This window comes from Myotis nattereri (genome assembly GCF_964212035.1).
Source record: "Myotis nattereri genome assembly, chromosome: 3".
NCBI lineage: Eukaryota > Metazoa > Chordata > Mammalia > Chiroptera > Vespertilionidae > Myotis > Myotis nattereri.
Genome location: NC_138077.1, coordinates 174469192 through 174487489, shown reverse-complemented (window position 1 = coordinate 174487489; position 18298 = coordinate 174469192). Strand labels below are relative to the sequence as shown.

Below are 18298 nucleotides of genomic sequence, written 5' to 3'. Positions count from 1 at the left end.
TTGCCAGGGGGGAGCAGGCCTAAGCTGCAGTTGGACATCCTTAACACTGCTGAGGAGGCAGGAGAGGCTCCCGCCACCACCGCTGTGCTGACAGCCGTCAGCCTAGCTTATGGCTGAGCAGAGCTCCCCCTGTGGGAGCGCACTGACCACCAGGGGGTACCTCCTGCATTGAACATCTGCCCCCTGGTGGTCAGTGAGTGTCATAGTGACCAGTCTTTCCCAGATGTTCTGCTGTTAGGATCAATTTGCATATTACCCTTTTATTATATAGGACTAGAGGCCTGATGCACGAAATTCATGCATGGGTAGGGTCCTAGGCCTGTCTGTTTATCAGGACCCATCGGGGATTTCCTTCCCTAGGTTGCCGGCTGCTGGCCAGGGCCTTCCTTTCCCAGGCTGCCGATGAGGCCTTCCTTCATTCCACGCTGCCCCCTGGTGGTCAGCACACATCATAGCGAGCGGTCAAACTCCTGAGGGGACAATTTGCATCTTAGCCTTTTATTATATAGGATAATTTCTATCATTTGTATTTAAAAAACATGTATAAGTCTTTAATAATTTTTTTCTCTAAAAACAAAAATATCTAGAGATAGTCATATGACTGCAATTATCATAAAAGTGTATTTAAAAATTGTGTACCAACTGTGGTTTCTTAAATCTATTGCTTTTCCTTTACGTGTTCTTTAAGAATATGCTCTATATTAGCTTTGGTAAATAGTTTCTAAATTGTAAAATTAAAATAATACAAAATATTTCAGGAATTTGCATAGTCATTTAACAATATGTAGCATAATCTTACATCTTTACCTTTAAAATATTTACTAATTGTTTTTGAGACATAGTCTTATAATGTACATAGTTTTTTCTTTAAAACCTTTCAGAAGCTATGGTAAAATTTTAAAATGACAGCTATTGAGTTGCCAGGCATTTCCCTTTTTAGAAAGTTAAGAATGTAAAACTTCTTATACTTAAAACAATTGAAAAATAAATTTTACTTGTCAACATTAGGGAGGTGTTTATTCGACTGCAACATGAAAATAAGATGCTTCGCCTGCAGCAGGAAGGTACTGAGAACCAGCGCATCGAAGAACTCCAGGAGCAGCTAGAGCAGAAGCACCGCAAGATGAATGAACTAGAAACAGAGCAAAGGTGACATGCTCCTTCACAGTGAACAAGTCAGGGTGATTTAATTACCATCCACAAAATCGTGGTTCACAGAAGCGGAAAATATCATTGTAGTTCACATAATTAGGATTTTTTAAAAATATATTTTTATTGATTTCAGAGAGGAGGGAGAGAGAGAGATAGAAACATCAATGATGAGAGAGAATCATTGATCGGCTGCCTCCTGCATGTCCCCTACTGGGGATCAAGCTCACAGCCCAGGCATGTACCCTTGACCAGAATCGAACCCAGGACCCTTCAGTCTGTAGGCTGATGCTCTATCCACTGAGCCAAACTGGCTAGGGCTAATTAGGATTTTTAGAAGAAGATTAATTTTTGTTGTTGTTTTTAGTCTCTCACTACCATTTACTTTTAGCAAACTCTGTTAACCAGGTTGCTTATCCTTGAATTTTGTTTGCATGTCTTCACAATTTAGAGAAAATATAACAGATGAATAGATGACAACCTGGCTTTCTACTACAGTCTGGTGCAGAGATGGGACATAGATTGTGTTGTCAAATTTGAATCCCACTTCTTTTTAAACTTGTTAATTATTTGGTTCTGAGCAAGTTACTTAAATACACACTTGGTATCTTCAGCTGTAAATTGGAGGTGATACCTATTTGAAAGTTATGAGGATTACAGAAATGGTTTACTTATATAATACCAATGAGAGGTGTTCAAATATTATATTATTAAAAAAAACTAGAGGCCCGATATATGAATTCGTGCATGGGTGGGGTCCGGCTGGCCCGCCCTGATGGGGGCCGATCAGGGCCAGGCCAGCAGGAGGTTGGCCGTCGGCCCTGCCCCTGATCAGGGTTGGGAGGAGGCAATCAGGGCAAGGCCGGCCAGGAGTGGGCTGAGAGTAGTTGGCTGGCCGGCCCCACCCCTGATCGGGGTTGTGGGTGCCATTCATGGCGAGGGGCCACAGGAGGTTTGGGTGGCCGATTGGGGCCCCCATCAGGCTGGTTGGCTGCCACAGTGCTTGTCATAGTGACCAGTTGTTTTGCCGTTCCAGTCGCTTGGCTTTTATATATGTAGGTATGACATTTAATATAGTGGTTACTATATGCCAGGCACATTTCTAAGCACATTTTGGTATTAACTTAGTAAATCCTCATAATAACTTTATGAAGTAATAAGTATGATTACCACTGTTTTATGGGTAAGGAAGTGAACTACAAGGAGGTTAAGCAGCTTGCCCAGAGTTACACAGCTGATAATTGTGGATCCTACATTGACCCTCTGTCAATCTGATTCCTGAGTCTGTGCTTTTAACCACTATGTTAATCTTCCCTTTATAAATAGCATACTTGGAGTGAAGGTTTTTAAATGTACTTGACCAACCTCCACTGGATTTTAGAAACCACAGGAATCTGAGACACTTGAACCTTGTCTCTCATACTTGTATGCACACATTACATCAGCTGTGGTAAAATGAAGAATGCATTTTGGCTTTCTGAAGAGACCATTAAATGTTACTGACACAGTTTAATATCAATTGAAACTGGAGATACTAATTTTTAGCTTTTAGAGAATTAATATAGGAAGCTAGATGTATCAATAGATAATTATTATATTATGCGATAACTATGTGAAGAAAGTCAGACAGATACTCCTCTTGCTGGTAACTTCCAACAATGGTAACTCTAAAGCAGGTTTTCAAGAAATGAGATTATGGCAAGTAAAAAAATATACATTAGTTGGTAGTGCCAATCTCTTTAATTTAAATAACAAGTCATGAAGCAATGGTTGGAAAATAGTGACCTTCCTCTTTTAGTACACTGAAATCTGAAATAGGAAAAGGAAACCTAGTTTCCATTCATTAAAATTGCAACTGTAGGAAAAGCAAGCTAGTTTTCTAATTTTTATTCCAGTAAGTACAGTGTAGAAATGTTGTATTTTTACTACTGACACATAAAGTACCTTAAAATTTTAAATGTGGGTAAATATACTTGCAGGATAAAAATGTCATCTTTTATTAAATATTTCCTTGAAAGTAGCCTCCTATATACTGTATATTATACCTCACCACAGAACATTGTTCAGCATCTGTTATTGCTATTAAATACACCTCTTTAGACCCTTAACTACTTTGACTTTCAATACAAATAAACCCATATGATTCATCTTAAAATAGGCTGAGCAAAGAGCGCATCCAAGAATTGCAGCAGCAGATTGAAGATCTCCAGAAGTCTTTACAGGAACAAGGCTCCAAGTCTGAAGGAGAAAGTGTAAGTACCTGAAAAATTATGGTGATTCTGCTCTTTGGCCTCTCTGTTAGGTCCTGATGCCCAAATTAACCTTGTATTTGAAAGTGCTACCCTTATCATTGATGACACCCTTAAATACCGTATATATTTGCATAACAGATGCAGTGATTTTGCCAATTTGGAACCTGTAAATTGATCATTTGTATTGGAAGGTGATTTCTATCTGTCCTTCAACAGCTAATACTATGTTCATAGCAATTCCTGACTGAGACCTGCTGCAGTTGAGGCCTTCCCAGTTCTGCTGGGAACCCAACAGGGCTGGCCTGAGACAAACTCTAGTGAGAATAAGCATCAGCTAGAATTGAGGAAAACTTTTAATAAGAAAAAGAAGAATGAGAAAATGATTTCTACCAAAAGAGCAGACCTCAAAAGGACAGAAACCTTAATGCATTCTTGAAGACATTGCCCCTTCCATTCTAGCTCATGACCTTGCCATTTCTAATGGATTTTGATAGCATATATTTTGAGAGCAGAAATAAGAGAACTTAAAAAAAGAACTTAAAAAAGATCAAACAATGTGGCCGATGTGTCTCAGTGGTTGAGCATTTACCCATGAACCAGGAGGTCATGGTTAGATTCCTGGTCATGGCACATGCCTGGGTTGCAGTCTCCATCCGATTGGGGGTGTGCAGGAGGCAGCTGATCAATGATTCTCTTTCTTCATTGATGTTTCTAACTTTCTCTCCCTCTCATCTCCCTTCCTCTCTCTCTCAAATCAGTTTTTTTTAAAAAGGATCAAACAGCCTAAATATACTTAGCAGTGTTCCTATAGTTGGCTCTCTATGTATAGAGGGGAAAAAAGAAAGAAGTAATAATTGAGGGAGGGATGTATTTAACTAAACAGCAAGAAGATAGGGCTAATTGTGTGTTAGGTAGACATTGATTAGATGGAGTGTTAGGTGATTCTACCTGTGTTGATGGGGGGCGGGGGGAGGGAGAAAACTCAGAAGAATAAAGAGATGAAAAGGAAAATTGAAAGGGTTACATTTCCTTTCTGTCTTTTTTATGCTTTATATGATTTTTTCTTTTTTTCCTGGGGGCTTGGAAAATAGAAATCGTCTCATGCATGGCGGCATCTCATATGTGCATATATACGGTATTGTAACCTCTCTAATACAAATATATTTTTAAGGCACATTAGGGAATAATTGAAAAATTGGATCTATTTGGGGGAGTACATATTGGATTAAGATTTTAAATTTCTTTATCTTTTAAAAAATAGTGTTAGTGTCCAAATTATATTTCAAGGATATTTTTTCCATTGATTTTCAGAGAGAGGGGAGGAAGGGAGGAAAATGAGTTGGGGGGGAAAGAGAGAGAAACATCATGTGAGAGAGACACGTTGATTAGTTGCCTCCTACATGCATCCTGACCTGGGCTGGGGAACAAACTATAAATCTAGGTACATGCCCTTGACTAGGAATCAGGCCTGTGACCCTTTGGTCCATGGGCCGATGCTCTAACCTCTGAACCACACTGACCAGGGCTCAAATTATATATTTTTAAGCTCTATAGCTATTTAGTAGGTGATACAGAACTACTATTGCAATTTACATTTCTGTATGTTTTTTTTAAAGAGGAAATTTTATGTTTTGAATTTGATTTTTTAACAAAATCTAATGACTTCATTTTTATATTAATATTAAAGTGTTTGCATTTATAATGATAAAGGTTTATTATAAAGATAAGTTAGTTATTTCAGTCCATTCTTCATTAAAGGCCTAAAATCTTAAGCATTTTATTTTAAACTAGAGGCTTGGTGCACGAGATTCGGGCACTTGGAGGGAGCAGTCTCTCAGCCCTGTCTACACCCTCTCGCAGTCCAGGAGCCCTTGGGGGATGTCCAACTGATGGCTTAGTGCTGCTGCGGAGATGGGAGAGGCTCCCACCGTCGCTGCTGTGCTTGCCGGCCATGAGACTGGCTTCTGGCTGAGTGGCGCTCCCCCTGTGGGAGCGCACTGACCACCAGGGGGCAGCTCCTGCATTGAGTGTCTGCCCCCTGGTGGTCAGTGTGTGTCATAGCAACCGGTCATTCTGCCATTTGGTTAATTTGCATATTAGCCTTTTATTATATAGGATAAATGATTCTGTAGCCATTTCAGTGTTTGATACTCCTCCATATATCACGTTCAGCTTGCATTTTCTATTTTTCAAGTTCAAATTGCATTTGCATTGTATTCAGAAAGATGAAGCATTTTCTTTCTACTATTGTATTCTTACTTCATTTCCTATTCTTCTTTCCCTTTGAAGTGAAAAATACCTAAATTTTATGTTTTTAAAAGTTTATTATTAAAAAAAAAGTTTATTATTAGAAATACAAATTTTTAGCACATTTATATTTTAAATAATATATCTTCAAGAGGAGATAAAGTGATTCTGATGTCTGGAAAATCTATTGTTGCCACAATAGTTATCTTACAGCAACTGTTTTTAATTTTTATAGTCCAGCAACCTAAAGCAGAAGTTGGAAGCTCATATGTAAGTAAAATTGGTATTTCATTTCAAATATGTGAGGGGAAGGGTTTTAAAAGGATCTAAAGTTAATATCCTTTTCTGATTTTGTTTGATGAAAACAAATACGCTGATGTCAATTGAATGTTCACCACTGCCATTAAAAAGTGAAAAGAAAAATGTGCTAGAAGGCTCAGCCTGCCTGCCGGTGATCCCAATGCTCACATTTTTCATTTACTAATGCCATTGAAGAGTTTACAGAGCTGGCAATATCGGCACTAGATTATGTGGAAATGAGGGATGTTTATCCTATAAAATACTTCTTTTAACTTTCTTAGGAATCAAAGGTTGTAGGGGGAATAATTGCACATTTTTAGCACCCATCATGTGCCAACCAATTTACCTCTTCACAACAATCCCTATAATATTTGGCAGAAATTATTCTCATTTCATAGGTGAGGAGAGTAAGGATCAGAAAGTGACGAGCCCACAGTCCACGAATGTTATGTGGCAGAAAACCAGTTTTCATTCTTAAATCTGTTTGGCTCCAAAGCTCCTTGCTCTTCTTTCTACTGCTTAGGGAAAAACTAACAGAGGTACATGAAGAATTACAGAAGAAACAAGAGCTCATTGAAGATCTTCAGCCAGATGTAAACCAGAATGGTAGGTATTTGTAAAAACCTGGTTCTAAGGACTTGCCCTTTTTAGTTGACAAATTACAAGAATTATGTATAAGTTTTTGGACAAAGTATAGATGCATACATTGCAAATAAGTGCTATTATAATTTTTAGTGATTTAAGTAATAAATGATCTAATGTTGATGCAAAAAGTAAGTTTAATAAAGTGAACTTATGATATATAGGAGTATCAAACATTTTGTAATATAGCATTAATACTATGAAAATATAAATAAATGAAAGGATTTAAAATCAGATTAAAATGAACTTCAAACATTGTATAAAAGAATGTTTTATTTTCTCATGATGGCTGTGCTTAAATTGTAAGGTATGTTTGCTCATTGAAATAATTAATTGAAAGAAGAGAAATAGCTAAATAAAGCAGATTATAGATATTTTTAAGAAAAAAATAATATGAAATGATCGAGGATGTGTTGGTTGCAATTCAAAAGTTTTAGATAAAAATTCACTACAAACAATAAATAAAAGGTTTCTCTTTTAAGTTATTTTATGTGTCCCTAGAAAATAAATGTGATAAATGTATATATTTGTGTGTGAGGATGGAATATTTTAAACAGGGAGTAATTGGTTGTTTTCATTTTCAACAATAGCACAAAAGATCAATGAACTTGAAGCTGCTCTTCAGAAGAAAGATGAAGATATGAAAGCAATGGAGGAACGATATAAAATGTATTTAGAGAAAGCAAGAAATGTGAGTCATCTGTCTTACAGAACTCCCACCTCTGTGACGCAGGTGCTAAGTAGGCCTGTTCCACCTGATTGTACTGCTCTTCTTGTTTCCATGTCACGTCACTTCCTTCCCCACTCTCTGTCTTGCCCAGGTCAGTCCTCCCATTCTCTCTCACTCACCAGCCTCAGGTAAAACGACACATGGCTTACAGAAGCAGTTAAGCATGGACAGGGGTGACCTCTTTAGAGAAAATGACCACTATGATATGTGGCATTGTTAGCTTTAAAATGAAGGCATGTTTGCCTTTTGTGAAAATTTAGCTTTTTAAATTTGTTTGAAAGTATTTTAGCATTTAGTCTAGCTTAGGCAATTATATACTGTTCTAGTGTTCACCACACTAATTATTCTTTTTATTTGTATTCTTTACTAAATATCTGTAAGTGATATTCTTATAAAATCTTTTATTTTCATGAATACCATATATTTTCCCAATCATAAGTGTTCTTTCACAAAATGTCAATGTATTGTTTTCAATTTACTGAATGAAAAAAAAAAGAATTTTGTGATGAAGTTTTATAATATTGCTAATGTCTGCCCTTTTAATGTTTTATATAATATTCATTAAGGCGTAAATAGTATCTGCAGTAGCAGATAAACTGCAAGATCTTCTTAAAGCTTAGCAAGATGGATGTTACATGAAATCTAGTCATCAGTGGGGGAGGCACTCTGCTCCATGCAGTCATTCAGTCTTAAAGCGAGAGAGGCACCACCTTCTTCAACATACAGTTCCCAAGTTCACTTGACATTCTCCAACTAGTGGATGAGGGAGTGAGCATAGCTTGTGTGGGAGGTAGGTCATGGGGTCAGACCTGGAAACAGTGTAAACCACTTTTACTTGCCTCAGTGGGCAGAGCTCAGGTACATAGCCACACTCAGCTTCTCGGGAGGTAGTCCATGCCACAGTTCGGTTTCTCTGTTTCAGAAGTGTAAGTGCCTTTAGTAAAAATATAAAGCATAGAAAGGTTCCCAGATACAACTGCTGTTAACCTTTGAAATACTACCTTAACACCGTATATTTTTCAATGGATATTTCTCTATGTTTCTTTACCATAATATACACATATATGATTTGTGTGTTTTTTAAACTTAAAAGAATTTCCTCATGGAATATAAATGTAATTTGATTTTTATTGAGTGTCTCTTATGCTAAGCCCTGGTCGTGCAGCATAAGCAAGACAGACATCACACTTACAGAACAGACTTTGCAAAAGTAAAAGAATGGTGACATAATATTCAGTTGTATGATATATCACAGTTATTTAGTTGTCATCCTATTGTTGAAAATAGCTTGTTTCCATTCTTTTTTCTTTTTTTGTTCCTAGAAATAAGGCTATAGGCAACATAGTTATTCAGAAAGCTTTTGACTTATTTTGGTTTATCATAACCTTGTTCCTAGGTTAATGGGTGAAATAGAATTATTGGGTCAAAGGTTAAGAACTTCTTAATAAGATGCTTTTTCTGTATTTCTAAATGATACTCTAAAAGGACTATAATTAATTGAACAGAGCAATGACAAAATACCATATTCTTGCCATCATTGAATATTCACATTAAAAAAAATGATACTTGTTTGGTAGACATGATTTTTTTCCCCCTCTTACACTATTTGGGGGAGAGTTTAAAATAGTAACATATGTCCATTATAGAAAATTCAGGAAATATGGAAAAGTCACAGCCATACTTTTTATCACTAGAGTTAACAGATTATGATTTTTTTCTTTGTAATTAAATTATAATTTAAACTCTGTATGTTGTGTGTATGATGTGAATCCCGTGAGGGCAGGCACCATGTCACTCATAACTTGCTGTACCCCCATCTGTCACTGTGCCTGCCACTTTCGGCACTCAGTAAATCATTTTGAATGAACAGCAGAAATTGTTAGGCACATTACCTTTGTACTCTTTTTTTTCTATCATCTGTAACTACATACAATATTTTCCTAAATCATTAAATAATTTTAAATATTTTAATGGGTTTTTAATTACAATATGCAGGTGACTTTATTACTGGCAACTTGATTTTGCTGTAATTTATTCCTGATGCTTCTAAATTGATTTACATAGTTTAGCAAAGTCTCAGAACAACATTGTGCTAAAACATATGAGTTTTACTCAACTTTTAGTAATTTAATATGATTGGCACCCCAGTGTTTGCAGAAAATAGTCACCAATATCTATTATATTGATCTTATGTATTGAATTACTACATTTAACTAGATAGTAAAAAAGATTGTTGCTAAGAATTTTTGTGTGTATTACTCTTACTTTGTACAATCAGCAGTTTTCACTATAATTACTGAATTCATTTTAACATTTTAAATAATGTTTAAGGCATATAAAAGTAGAAGGCATCTTACCTCCCTCATTTCTGATATGCTTCAAGACTTCAGTGCTCAAGGTTTGATACGGCCAAATAACTATCCCTGATTATTGAGCCTTGGAGAAGGACATTTGATTTTGAGATGGGGATTTTTTCATTTTGTACTGAATTTTTATTCTCTTTCTCATCTATAGAATAAGTTATTTTGTAATTCAAATTAAATTATGAGACAAATTATAGTTAGTTGCTGGATCACTTTCTGCATAATTTTCCACTTACACTGATTTTGTAGACTGTGTTCTTATATTTCAACAATTTATAAGATAAAGTGAACCTACTTTTTTTTCTTTAAACAGGTTATAAAAACTTTAGATCCTAAATTAAATCCAGCATCAGCTGAAATAATGCTGCTTAGAAAGCAGTTGGCAGAGAAGGAGAGAAGAATTGAGATTCTGGAGGTAAAACTTCATATTCATACCTCTCCTCTTATTATTCTGTATAATCCTGATAATTAACTATTGACATATATTAGCCATTAATTATCAAGTCTCACAAGAAGTTAGAAATACTCTGTTTTAGCACTGTATGGTCATTGCAGAGCATCTCACTGGCCCACAACATTGGTCTCTGCAGTTTGTGCTCCCTCCTGCATTGTATCTCCCTCCCTCCTAACAGCCAGTCTCTGGATGTCTCTTATAAGTTTTTAATAGATTCCACTATCATGCTCCTTTTAAAATTATGTGGATGAGAGTTCAGTCAGAAAAAAAAAAGGAAATGAAAGAAAGAAACCAAGCTCGCCTTTAAATAGAGAACTGTATTCAGTTCACCAAATTTATCTTATCTCTTCTCCCTGATCCTCATGGGGACCCAAAAAAACCTACTAGGTGGAATTCCTGAGAGAAGGAAGTACTTCAAAATCTCAGGAAGCCCTTGAATAAAGTGCCAGTCTGTTACTGACCATGCAAAGTTATGGTGGTAGTAACATTTTTAAATTTTAGAGTTATTTTTATATCAGTAGTTATGTTATTTTTATGAACTGGGTGAAGTATAAGTATGTCAGTATCAAATTGTATATTCTTAGTTTTTTATAATTGGGCATGTTCTACTTTGCAAAGTGCTTCACAAAACTACTGTTCTTAATACTATGGTAAGATTTGATGTTATTCTTGAAGTCAGTGTATACTTCCTCATAATCACATATGGATAATTGCAGAACCCTGTTGAATTCTATATACTCACCTTGAAATTCTCATAATTAATAATTTGAATCAACTAGGAATGCTTTATTTCAAGGAAACATTTTATGTTCACTTATAACTTTCTTCATGTTATTTCTGAGCCAGTAGATATGGGCTGTGGTAAAAATATTTTGTTTAAAGATTTAAAGACTTGAATACTCAGAATATACAACAGTCTTATGTGTACTTTCTATAAGTTCCTGTTCAGGCCATATTGGCTGTTATAAAAAGCACTGGTTAGCGGGTATCTCTCTGCAAAAATGCTATTCATTCTTGAGGATTCAACTCAGGTGTGTTCCCTTAATTCTCTCTCCAGAGTTTGTCCATGTGCTGTGAACTCATGAATTCATTCCACAGTATCATTCTTTGAATTAGGCTAGCAGGCTGTGAATTGAGGCGAGAGGCTGTATCTTATATCTCTGTACTCCCACCATTAAATATTACATAAATCAGAAGCCAAGTTGTCAGCTTTATTAGTAACTTAAAGTGATCATCTTTCTCCTTGGTCAGTGTGGCTCAGTTGGGTGTCATCCCAAGCCTAAAGGCTGCTGGTTTGATTACCAGTCAGGGCAGTCAATGCCTGGATTAAAAGCTTGATCCCTGTAGGGGGTGTGCAGGAGGCAGCCGTTCGATGTTTTTCTCTCACATCAATGTTTCTCTCTCTCTCTAAAAAAAATCCAAAAAAAAAAGTGATCACCTTTCCTCTCTGGTCCAAGTAACGAGACTTGGATTGAGTCTCTGAAATCTAAGTTGCTCTGACTATTCACTTCCCAACAAAAGCCAGTGAGAATGGACAGCATTGTTGGTGCTTGAAATGCAGCTCCCTAACATGTATGGTGACAGAGTGGTGCCTCTACCTCTAGGGCTCTGAGGAAAAACTACAGTTAAGTCACAGCATTTGGGCCTTTAATTTATGTGTATTTATCTGTACACTGAAAGAAGTAAAAAGAAGAATAAGGTAAATAGCAGAGGTTATTCTGTCTGCCATCTTTCTTGGGGAGGGTTTGCCTGGAGCTGGTGTGAGCCAGAAGAAAGGCATCTTGCATCCCTCATTTTCTGTATGCTTTTTGTATCATTAGCATCTTGCTGTGAAAACATTCAAATGTTTTAAGGTTATAATTTTTTTAATGAATCAACTATATCTGGTACTCAGTAAAATAATACAAGTAGTTGTATTAGAGTAATTAAGAAATGGATGTCAGTCACTATGGTGGCTTGTAACTATGACCAGAGGCAGTCTAGTACACAGGTCATTAAGAACTGAGAGATAAAAACCCATGCTAAGCTTTATAGGAGATTTAAAGGATTTTCTGGAATATTTTTTATTACATCCTTCTTCTCCTTAGTTATTACTTTTCAAAATAGGTGCAGCTCTGTAAACCAGTTGTTACTTTTTTCTAGATATAAAGGATAGTAGCATAAAAATCACTAGTTTTTGTGAGCTTTGTTTTTGGTTTTTTAATACCTGTTTTACCAGTAAAATTTCTGAAATAAAGATTTACTAGTTGCAATCTTACTCCTTTATAAAGCTGTTATACATGCATTTCTCCATGATTGAGTCTATATTTCGACAGTTTTTTATACCTCAAAATGCATTCATCAAATTCTCTCAATAATGAGCATACAAAGAAATGTTATTACTATTTTTAGTAATTTGGGGTTATTTGGGGGATTTTAATAGTCTTCGTATCTTTTTCCAGAGTGACTGTAAAGTAGCAAAATTTCGTGATTATGAAGAAAAACTAATTGTTTCTGCCTGGTATAATAAGGTGAGTTGAAATTCAGCTAATGATTGGATGTTTAGAACAGTGTTCATCAAACATTTTGATCAGGAAACATTGATGAAAATAATATTTTATACCACAGATCAATCTATACACACATCATATATGTAAACAAATTACCCTGTGTGCATTGCATTCAGGTATTTTCTGTCATACTCTGTTTTTTTAAAAAAAAGTGTTGGTCATAATCCCAATTAACTATATATTTTAACTTAATGTGTTTAGTTGATTTTTACTTTTTCAAAATCAGTAAATTAATTTCATGACTCATTCACCTTTAATTAAAGCACATGAAGTGTACATGCAACAGTCCATAAATATTTTTAAAATTGCATTATTTGAGTTAAAACATTATATTTGTGTTCCATAAAGGTTTCTTTAGAAATGTGAATATCTCTGTAATGCAACATGAAGTGCTTCTAGTAATCAGCATTTATTTTAATATTCCCTGAAGCCTCTCAGTGTGTCTTTAGTGTATTATTTTTTTTAAATCCAGGGACTACTCCTCAGTAGTTGTTCTTACAAGGAGAAAAACAGTATAAAATAATTTGAAATGTTTTTTATCTTTTTACTCTGAGTATCTGTAGGATGTTTTTAAGAAAAGTAGCATTTCATGGTTCTTTTGGGTTATTCTAATCAGCTAGAATAGATATTAATATAAGCACAACCTACCGTAGATGCTGCTTCTTTAGAATGAGAAAATATCAATTTATAGGACCCCCCCCCCCCCGCATCCTTCACCACATAGAACTAGTCCCTCCTCAGACATGCTTTGTTTCTTTCATGCCTTCACACTTTTTGTTCTCTTTTCTTTTCTTCCGTGCTCTATTTGGTAAAATCTGACTTAATTTAACAAGGCTTTGAAGGAAATTACTTGTGAAGTGTTCCCAGACTCTTTTCCATCATGGGTTAATCATCCTGCTGGTTAATATAGAGGACTATGGATTATTTTCTTTGTTCTGTGGCCCTTTTAAAAAATGTATTTTATTTTATTTTTTTCCATCACCATTAATCCTTCTATACCTTCCTCTGCCTCCACTACCTCCTCGCCATGCAATCACCACACTGTTGTCCATGAGTTCTTTTTTTTTTTGCTCAATCCCTCCCCCATCCCCCAGCCGCTCCCATGCCTGAGCTGTTAGTCTTGTATCTATGAGTCTGTCTCTGTTTTGCTTGTTATCTCATTTTACTCATTAGATTCCACATATGAATGAAATCATATGGTATTTGTCTCTCTCTGACTGGCTTATTTCACTTAGCATAATATTCTCCAGGTCCATTCATGCTATCTCAAGGATAAAATTTTCTTTTTTATAGCCAACTAGTATTCCATTGTGTAAATGTACCAGAGCTGTTTTATCCACTCATCTGCTGATGGACACTTGGGTTGCTTCCAAATCTTGGCTATTATAAATAATACTACAGTGAACACAGGGGTGTATATATTCTTTCGAATTAGTGTTTCTGGTTTCTCCAGATAAATTTTCAGAAGTGGAATCACTGGGTCATAAGGCAGTTCCATTTTTAATTTTTTGAAGTATCTCCATACTGCTTTCCACAGTGGCTGCACTAAGTCTTCATTCCCACCTTGTTTGTTGATATATTAATGATAGCCATTCTGATATCTCATTGTGGTGTTACTTTACATCTATGTGATGATTAGTGAACTTGAGCATCGTTTCATATGTCTATTGGCCATATGTCCTTTTTGCTCTTTAATTGGATTGTTTGTTTTTATTTGGTGTTGAGTTTATAAGTTCTTTATAAATTTTGGATATTAACCCCTTATCAAATGTATCGGCAATTATGTTCTCCCATTCTGTGGATTGTCTTTTTATTTTATGGATGGTTTCCTTTGTTGTGCAAAAATGTCTTAGTTTGATGTAGTTCTATTTGTTCATTTTTCTTTTGTTTCCCTTGCCCAAGGAGATATATCAGAAAAAATATTGCTACAAGGAATGGCCATAATTTTACTACCTATGTTTTCTTCTAGGATTTTTATGAGCCTAACATTTAAGTCTGTAATCCAGTTTTAGTTTATTCTTGTGTGTGGTGTAAGAAGGTGGTCTGGTTTCATTTTTTTTGCATTCATCTGTCCAATTTTCCAACACTTTTATTAATAGACTAGCTTTACCCCATTGTATGTTTTTGCCTCCTTTGTTCAAGCATTAATTGTTGTAAAGGCATGGGGTTATTTCTGGGCTGTCTATTCTGTTCCATTGATCTATATGTCTGGTTTTTTTTTATGCCAGTATCAATGCTGTTTTTTTTAAGTATTTTTAAAAGAATATTTTTATTGATTTAAGAGAGAGGGAGAAAGAGATAGAAACATCAGTGATGAGAGAGAATCATCGATTGGCTGCCTCCTGCAATCCCACTATTGGGGATGAAGCCCGCAACCCCGGCATGTGCCCTAACCATTAATCGAACCATGACCTCCTGATTCATAGGTTGACATTCAACCATTGAGCCACACCAGCTTGGCACCATGCTTTTTTGATAACTGTGGCCTTGTAGTACAGTTTGATGATAGGTAGTGTGAGTCCTCCAACTTTGTTCTTTTTTCTCAAGATCATATTGCTATTTGGGATCTTCTGTGGTTCCATATAAAATTTTGGAAAAATTCTGTGACATATGCCATTGGTATCGTGATAGAAATTGCATTGAATTTATAGACTGCTTTGGGTAGTATGGACATTTTAATGATGTTAATTCTTTCAATTCATGAACAAGGAATATGCTTCCACTTATTTGTATCTTCTACAATTTATTTCTTTGGTGTCTTATACTTTCCCAAGTATAGGTCTTTTACATTCTTGGTTAAATTTATTCCTGGGTATTTTACTCTTTTGAAGCAATTTTGAATGGGATTGTTTTCTTAGTTTTCCTTAAGCATGCATCTGAAGACATTGTTAAAATATTGGACTCACCTACAGAGCTTCTTACTCACTAGGTTTGGGTAGCATTTATAGGTAGAATTTACATTTTTTAACAAGTTCTCATTGGTGCTAATGTTAATCCAGGGGTTACACTTAGGTAACCATTGACCCAAGCTTTTTTTTTTTTTTAAATATATTTTATTGATTTTTTACAGAGAGGAAGGGAGAGAGATAGAGAGTCAGAAACATCGATGAGAGAGAACATCGATCAGCTGCCTCCTGCACATCTCCCACTGGGGATATGCCCGCAACCCAGGTACATGCCCTTGACCGGAATCGAACCTGGGACCCTTCAGTCTGCAGGCCGACGCTCTATCCACTGAGCCAAACCGGTTTCAGCGACCCAAGCTTTTATATTGTGTTATGGGTGCTCAATGTGGGTGGAGTGATTGCCCAAATGCAAAATTTTGCTTTGGAACCTTTTTATTTTAATTGTTCTTGTAATTAAAGTTAGTTTTAGAGCATTATTTTAAGGTGCTGTTTTTAATGATTTTATATTTAATGGCTTAACATAGAGAAACTAGGTTTTATGCCCTTGTTTTCTTCTTACCAGCAGTACCAGATTAACTTCTGCACCCTTATTCTTTAAATTAAAAAATGAGGCCAACACCAGCTTTGTAGTATTGTTTCGAGGATTAAATAACTTTATGTATGTAAAAAGCACTTTAAAATCTAACTCTAAGTAGTCATTTTATTTTTTATTTATTTTTGTTCAGAGTCTAGCATTCCAGAAACTGGGGATGGAATCTAGACTTGTGAGCAGCAGCGGGGCTGGCAGAGACCCTGCTGCATGTCCTCCTGCACGGTCTTTCCTAGCACAGCAGCGGCACATCACCAACTCCCGAAGAAATCTCTCTGTAAAAGTTCCTGCTGCAGCCTCTGATTAAACTGCTAAAGACAACAAGCAGAAGTGCCCTTAAAATAGTTTGTGTCTTTCAACCAACTACCGAATGAAAAAGATGTTTATGATGCTGGATATCAGCTGTTCAAGAGGCACGGAATTAAGTTTGCTGGCTGACTTTGAAAACAAATTTTACAATTAGCTATTTCTCTGAGGGAGCACATTTGAATAATTAGAAGATGTAATTAGGCACCCATCTAAACATTTGTGTTTTGAGACTATTATAATTTCAAATTGACTTTGTATATTTCAGTTTAGTGTTTTCATTTGTGTCAGTAACTTGGTTAATTTGCAATGTGTAATCAGTAATAAGTAATTTAAAAATACATTTATATTCATTTTATTGTTTTGGTTCATATAAAAATAACCTTAAGGTAGGCACATGTAGAACTATACAAGAGTTATATTTTTTTACTTGGTATATACAAGACTTGACCTGTAGCCTCTAACTCTGTCATTGAATAGGTATATCTTATCATGAAGTAGAAGATAGGACATTTGGAAGTTTTGATTGTTGAAATGACTTTGCTATAGCAAAGTGACTAATAGGAAGTTTTACCGATTCAGAAGAGGTTATATACTTCTGTTACCTACCATAAAAAGGGCTTCTATGTGGCAGGGTGGAAATGGGAAGGGTAAATGGATAAACTGATTTTAATGAGAGGTGACTTTCTGATGGGAAACAAGCTAAAAGTATAAAGTGATACTTTGTGTGAAACATCCACATGCTCTTTAATATAATTAATAACAATAATTATTTTACTTTTAAGCATAAAATTATCAGGATTTCTGCTAAAAATGATACAATAATTTTGCCTCCTAAGAAGAAATGGTGCAGCAATGAAACAATTTGGAATCAAGTTAATTTTGTTTAATAAGTAAACAGTCTGTCTTGGGCTGTGTTTATGGTATTCAGTTCGTTTTTGCCCAAAGCCCGTTATTTTCAAAGGTGTTACTTTCTCATTTTTTAAGAGTTACCTGTTGGAATTTTAATTAGATGAGTAAAATATGTGCTGTTCAATATTGTAGCCACAAGCCACATTTGGCAATTTTAGTTAAGCTAATTAAAATTAAGTTTTTGGTTGCACCAGCCACAGTTCAAATGCTCAGTATCCACATTGGCTAATGGCTACAGAATTAGTGCAGATATAAAATATTTCCATCATTGCAGAAAGTTCTACTGGACAGTGCCATGCTAACTCTTCTTATAACAACATTGAAACACTCCTTGCTGTTAGACCACAAAGGTAAAAAGAAAAAATGTCAGGACTATTTCAGTATGAAAAGGAATTGTGGCAAAAACTAGCATTTGCATTCCTTAAAGTGGAATAGCTTGTGTTGTGACATTCATAGTTCATCTTTCCAGTATTTTTCAGCAGCTGCACACTTATCCGCTTGTGCATAGACCAGGCAGGGGTCAGCACACTTTTCTGTAAAGGGGCAGATAGTAGTAACTTTAGGTGTTGTTGGCCATGTGATCAGTAGCAGATAAATCAGCTCTGCCCTTAAGTATGAAAGCAGTAGCCATACACAGTATGTAAACCAAATAGGTGTGGTTGTATTTCAATAAAACTTTACTTACAAAGACTGGTGTTAGGTCAGATTTGGCCTGCAGGCTGTAGACCTCCTTGGGTCTAGAGTTTATTCTTAGCCTTTCCTTGAAAATATAAATATTGTTCCGTTAGCAATGTTACTTATTTAGATTCTTGGTTTTTTTGATTCTCACCAGTAATTTTTCTTTTAATTACTGAAAATACAAGAATTGCTTCCATACTGTATTTTGGTCTCTTAGATTA

General features: G+C 35.6%; 1 protein-coding gene across 2 annotated transcripts in view; it reads left to right on the top strand.

Annotated features, from left to right (window-relative positions):
- Positions 1–17745, top strand: part of HOOK1 (hook microtubule tethering protein 1) — a 58395-nt gene extending 40650 nt beyond the window's left edge. For both annotated transcript variants that reach the window (XM_081087465.1, XM_081087466.1), the window contains 8 exons: positions 1009–1149; positions 3308–3401; positions 5884–5918; positions 6472–6554; positions 7181–7281; positions 9997–10098; positions 12579–12647; positions 16318–17745. In XM_081087465.1, the coding sequence (XP_080943591.1) occupies positions 1009–1149; positions 3308–3401; positions 5884–5918; positions 6472–6554; positions 7181–7281; positions 9997–10098; positions 12579–12647; positions 16318–16488 (796 nt within the window). In that variant the 3' untranslated portion in view covers positions 16489–17745. The remainder of the gene's footprint in view (positions 1–1008; positions 1150–3307; positions 3402–5883; positions 5919–6471; positions 6555–7180; positions 7282–9996; positions 10099–12578; positions 12648–16317) is intronic.
- The last annotated feature ends 553 nt before the right edge of the window (positions 17746–18298 follow it).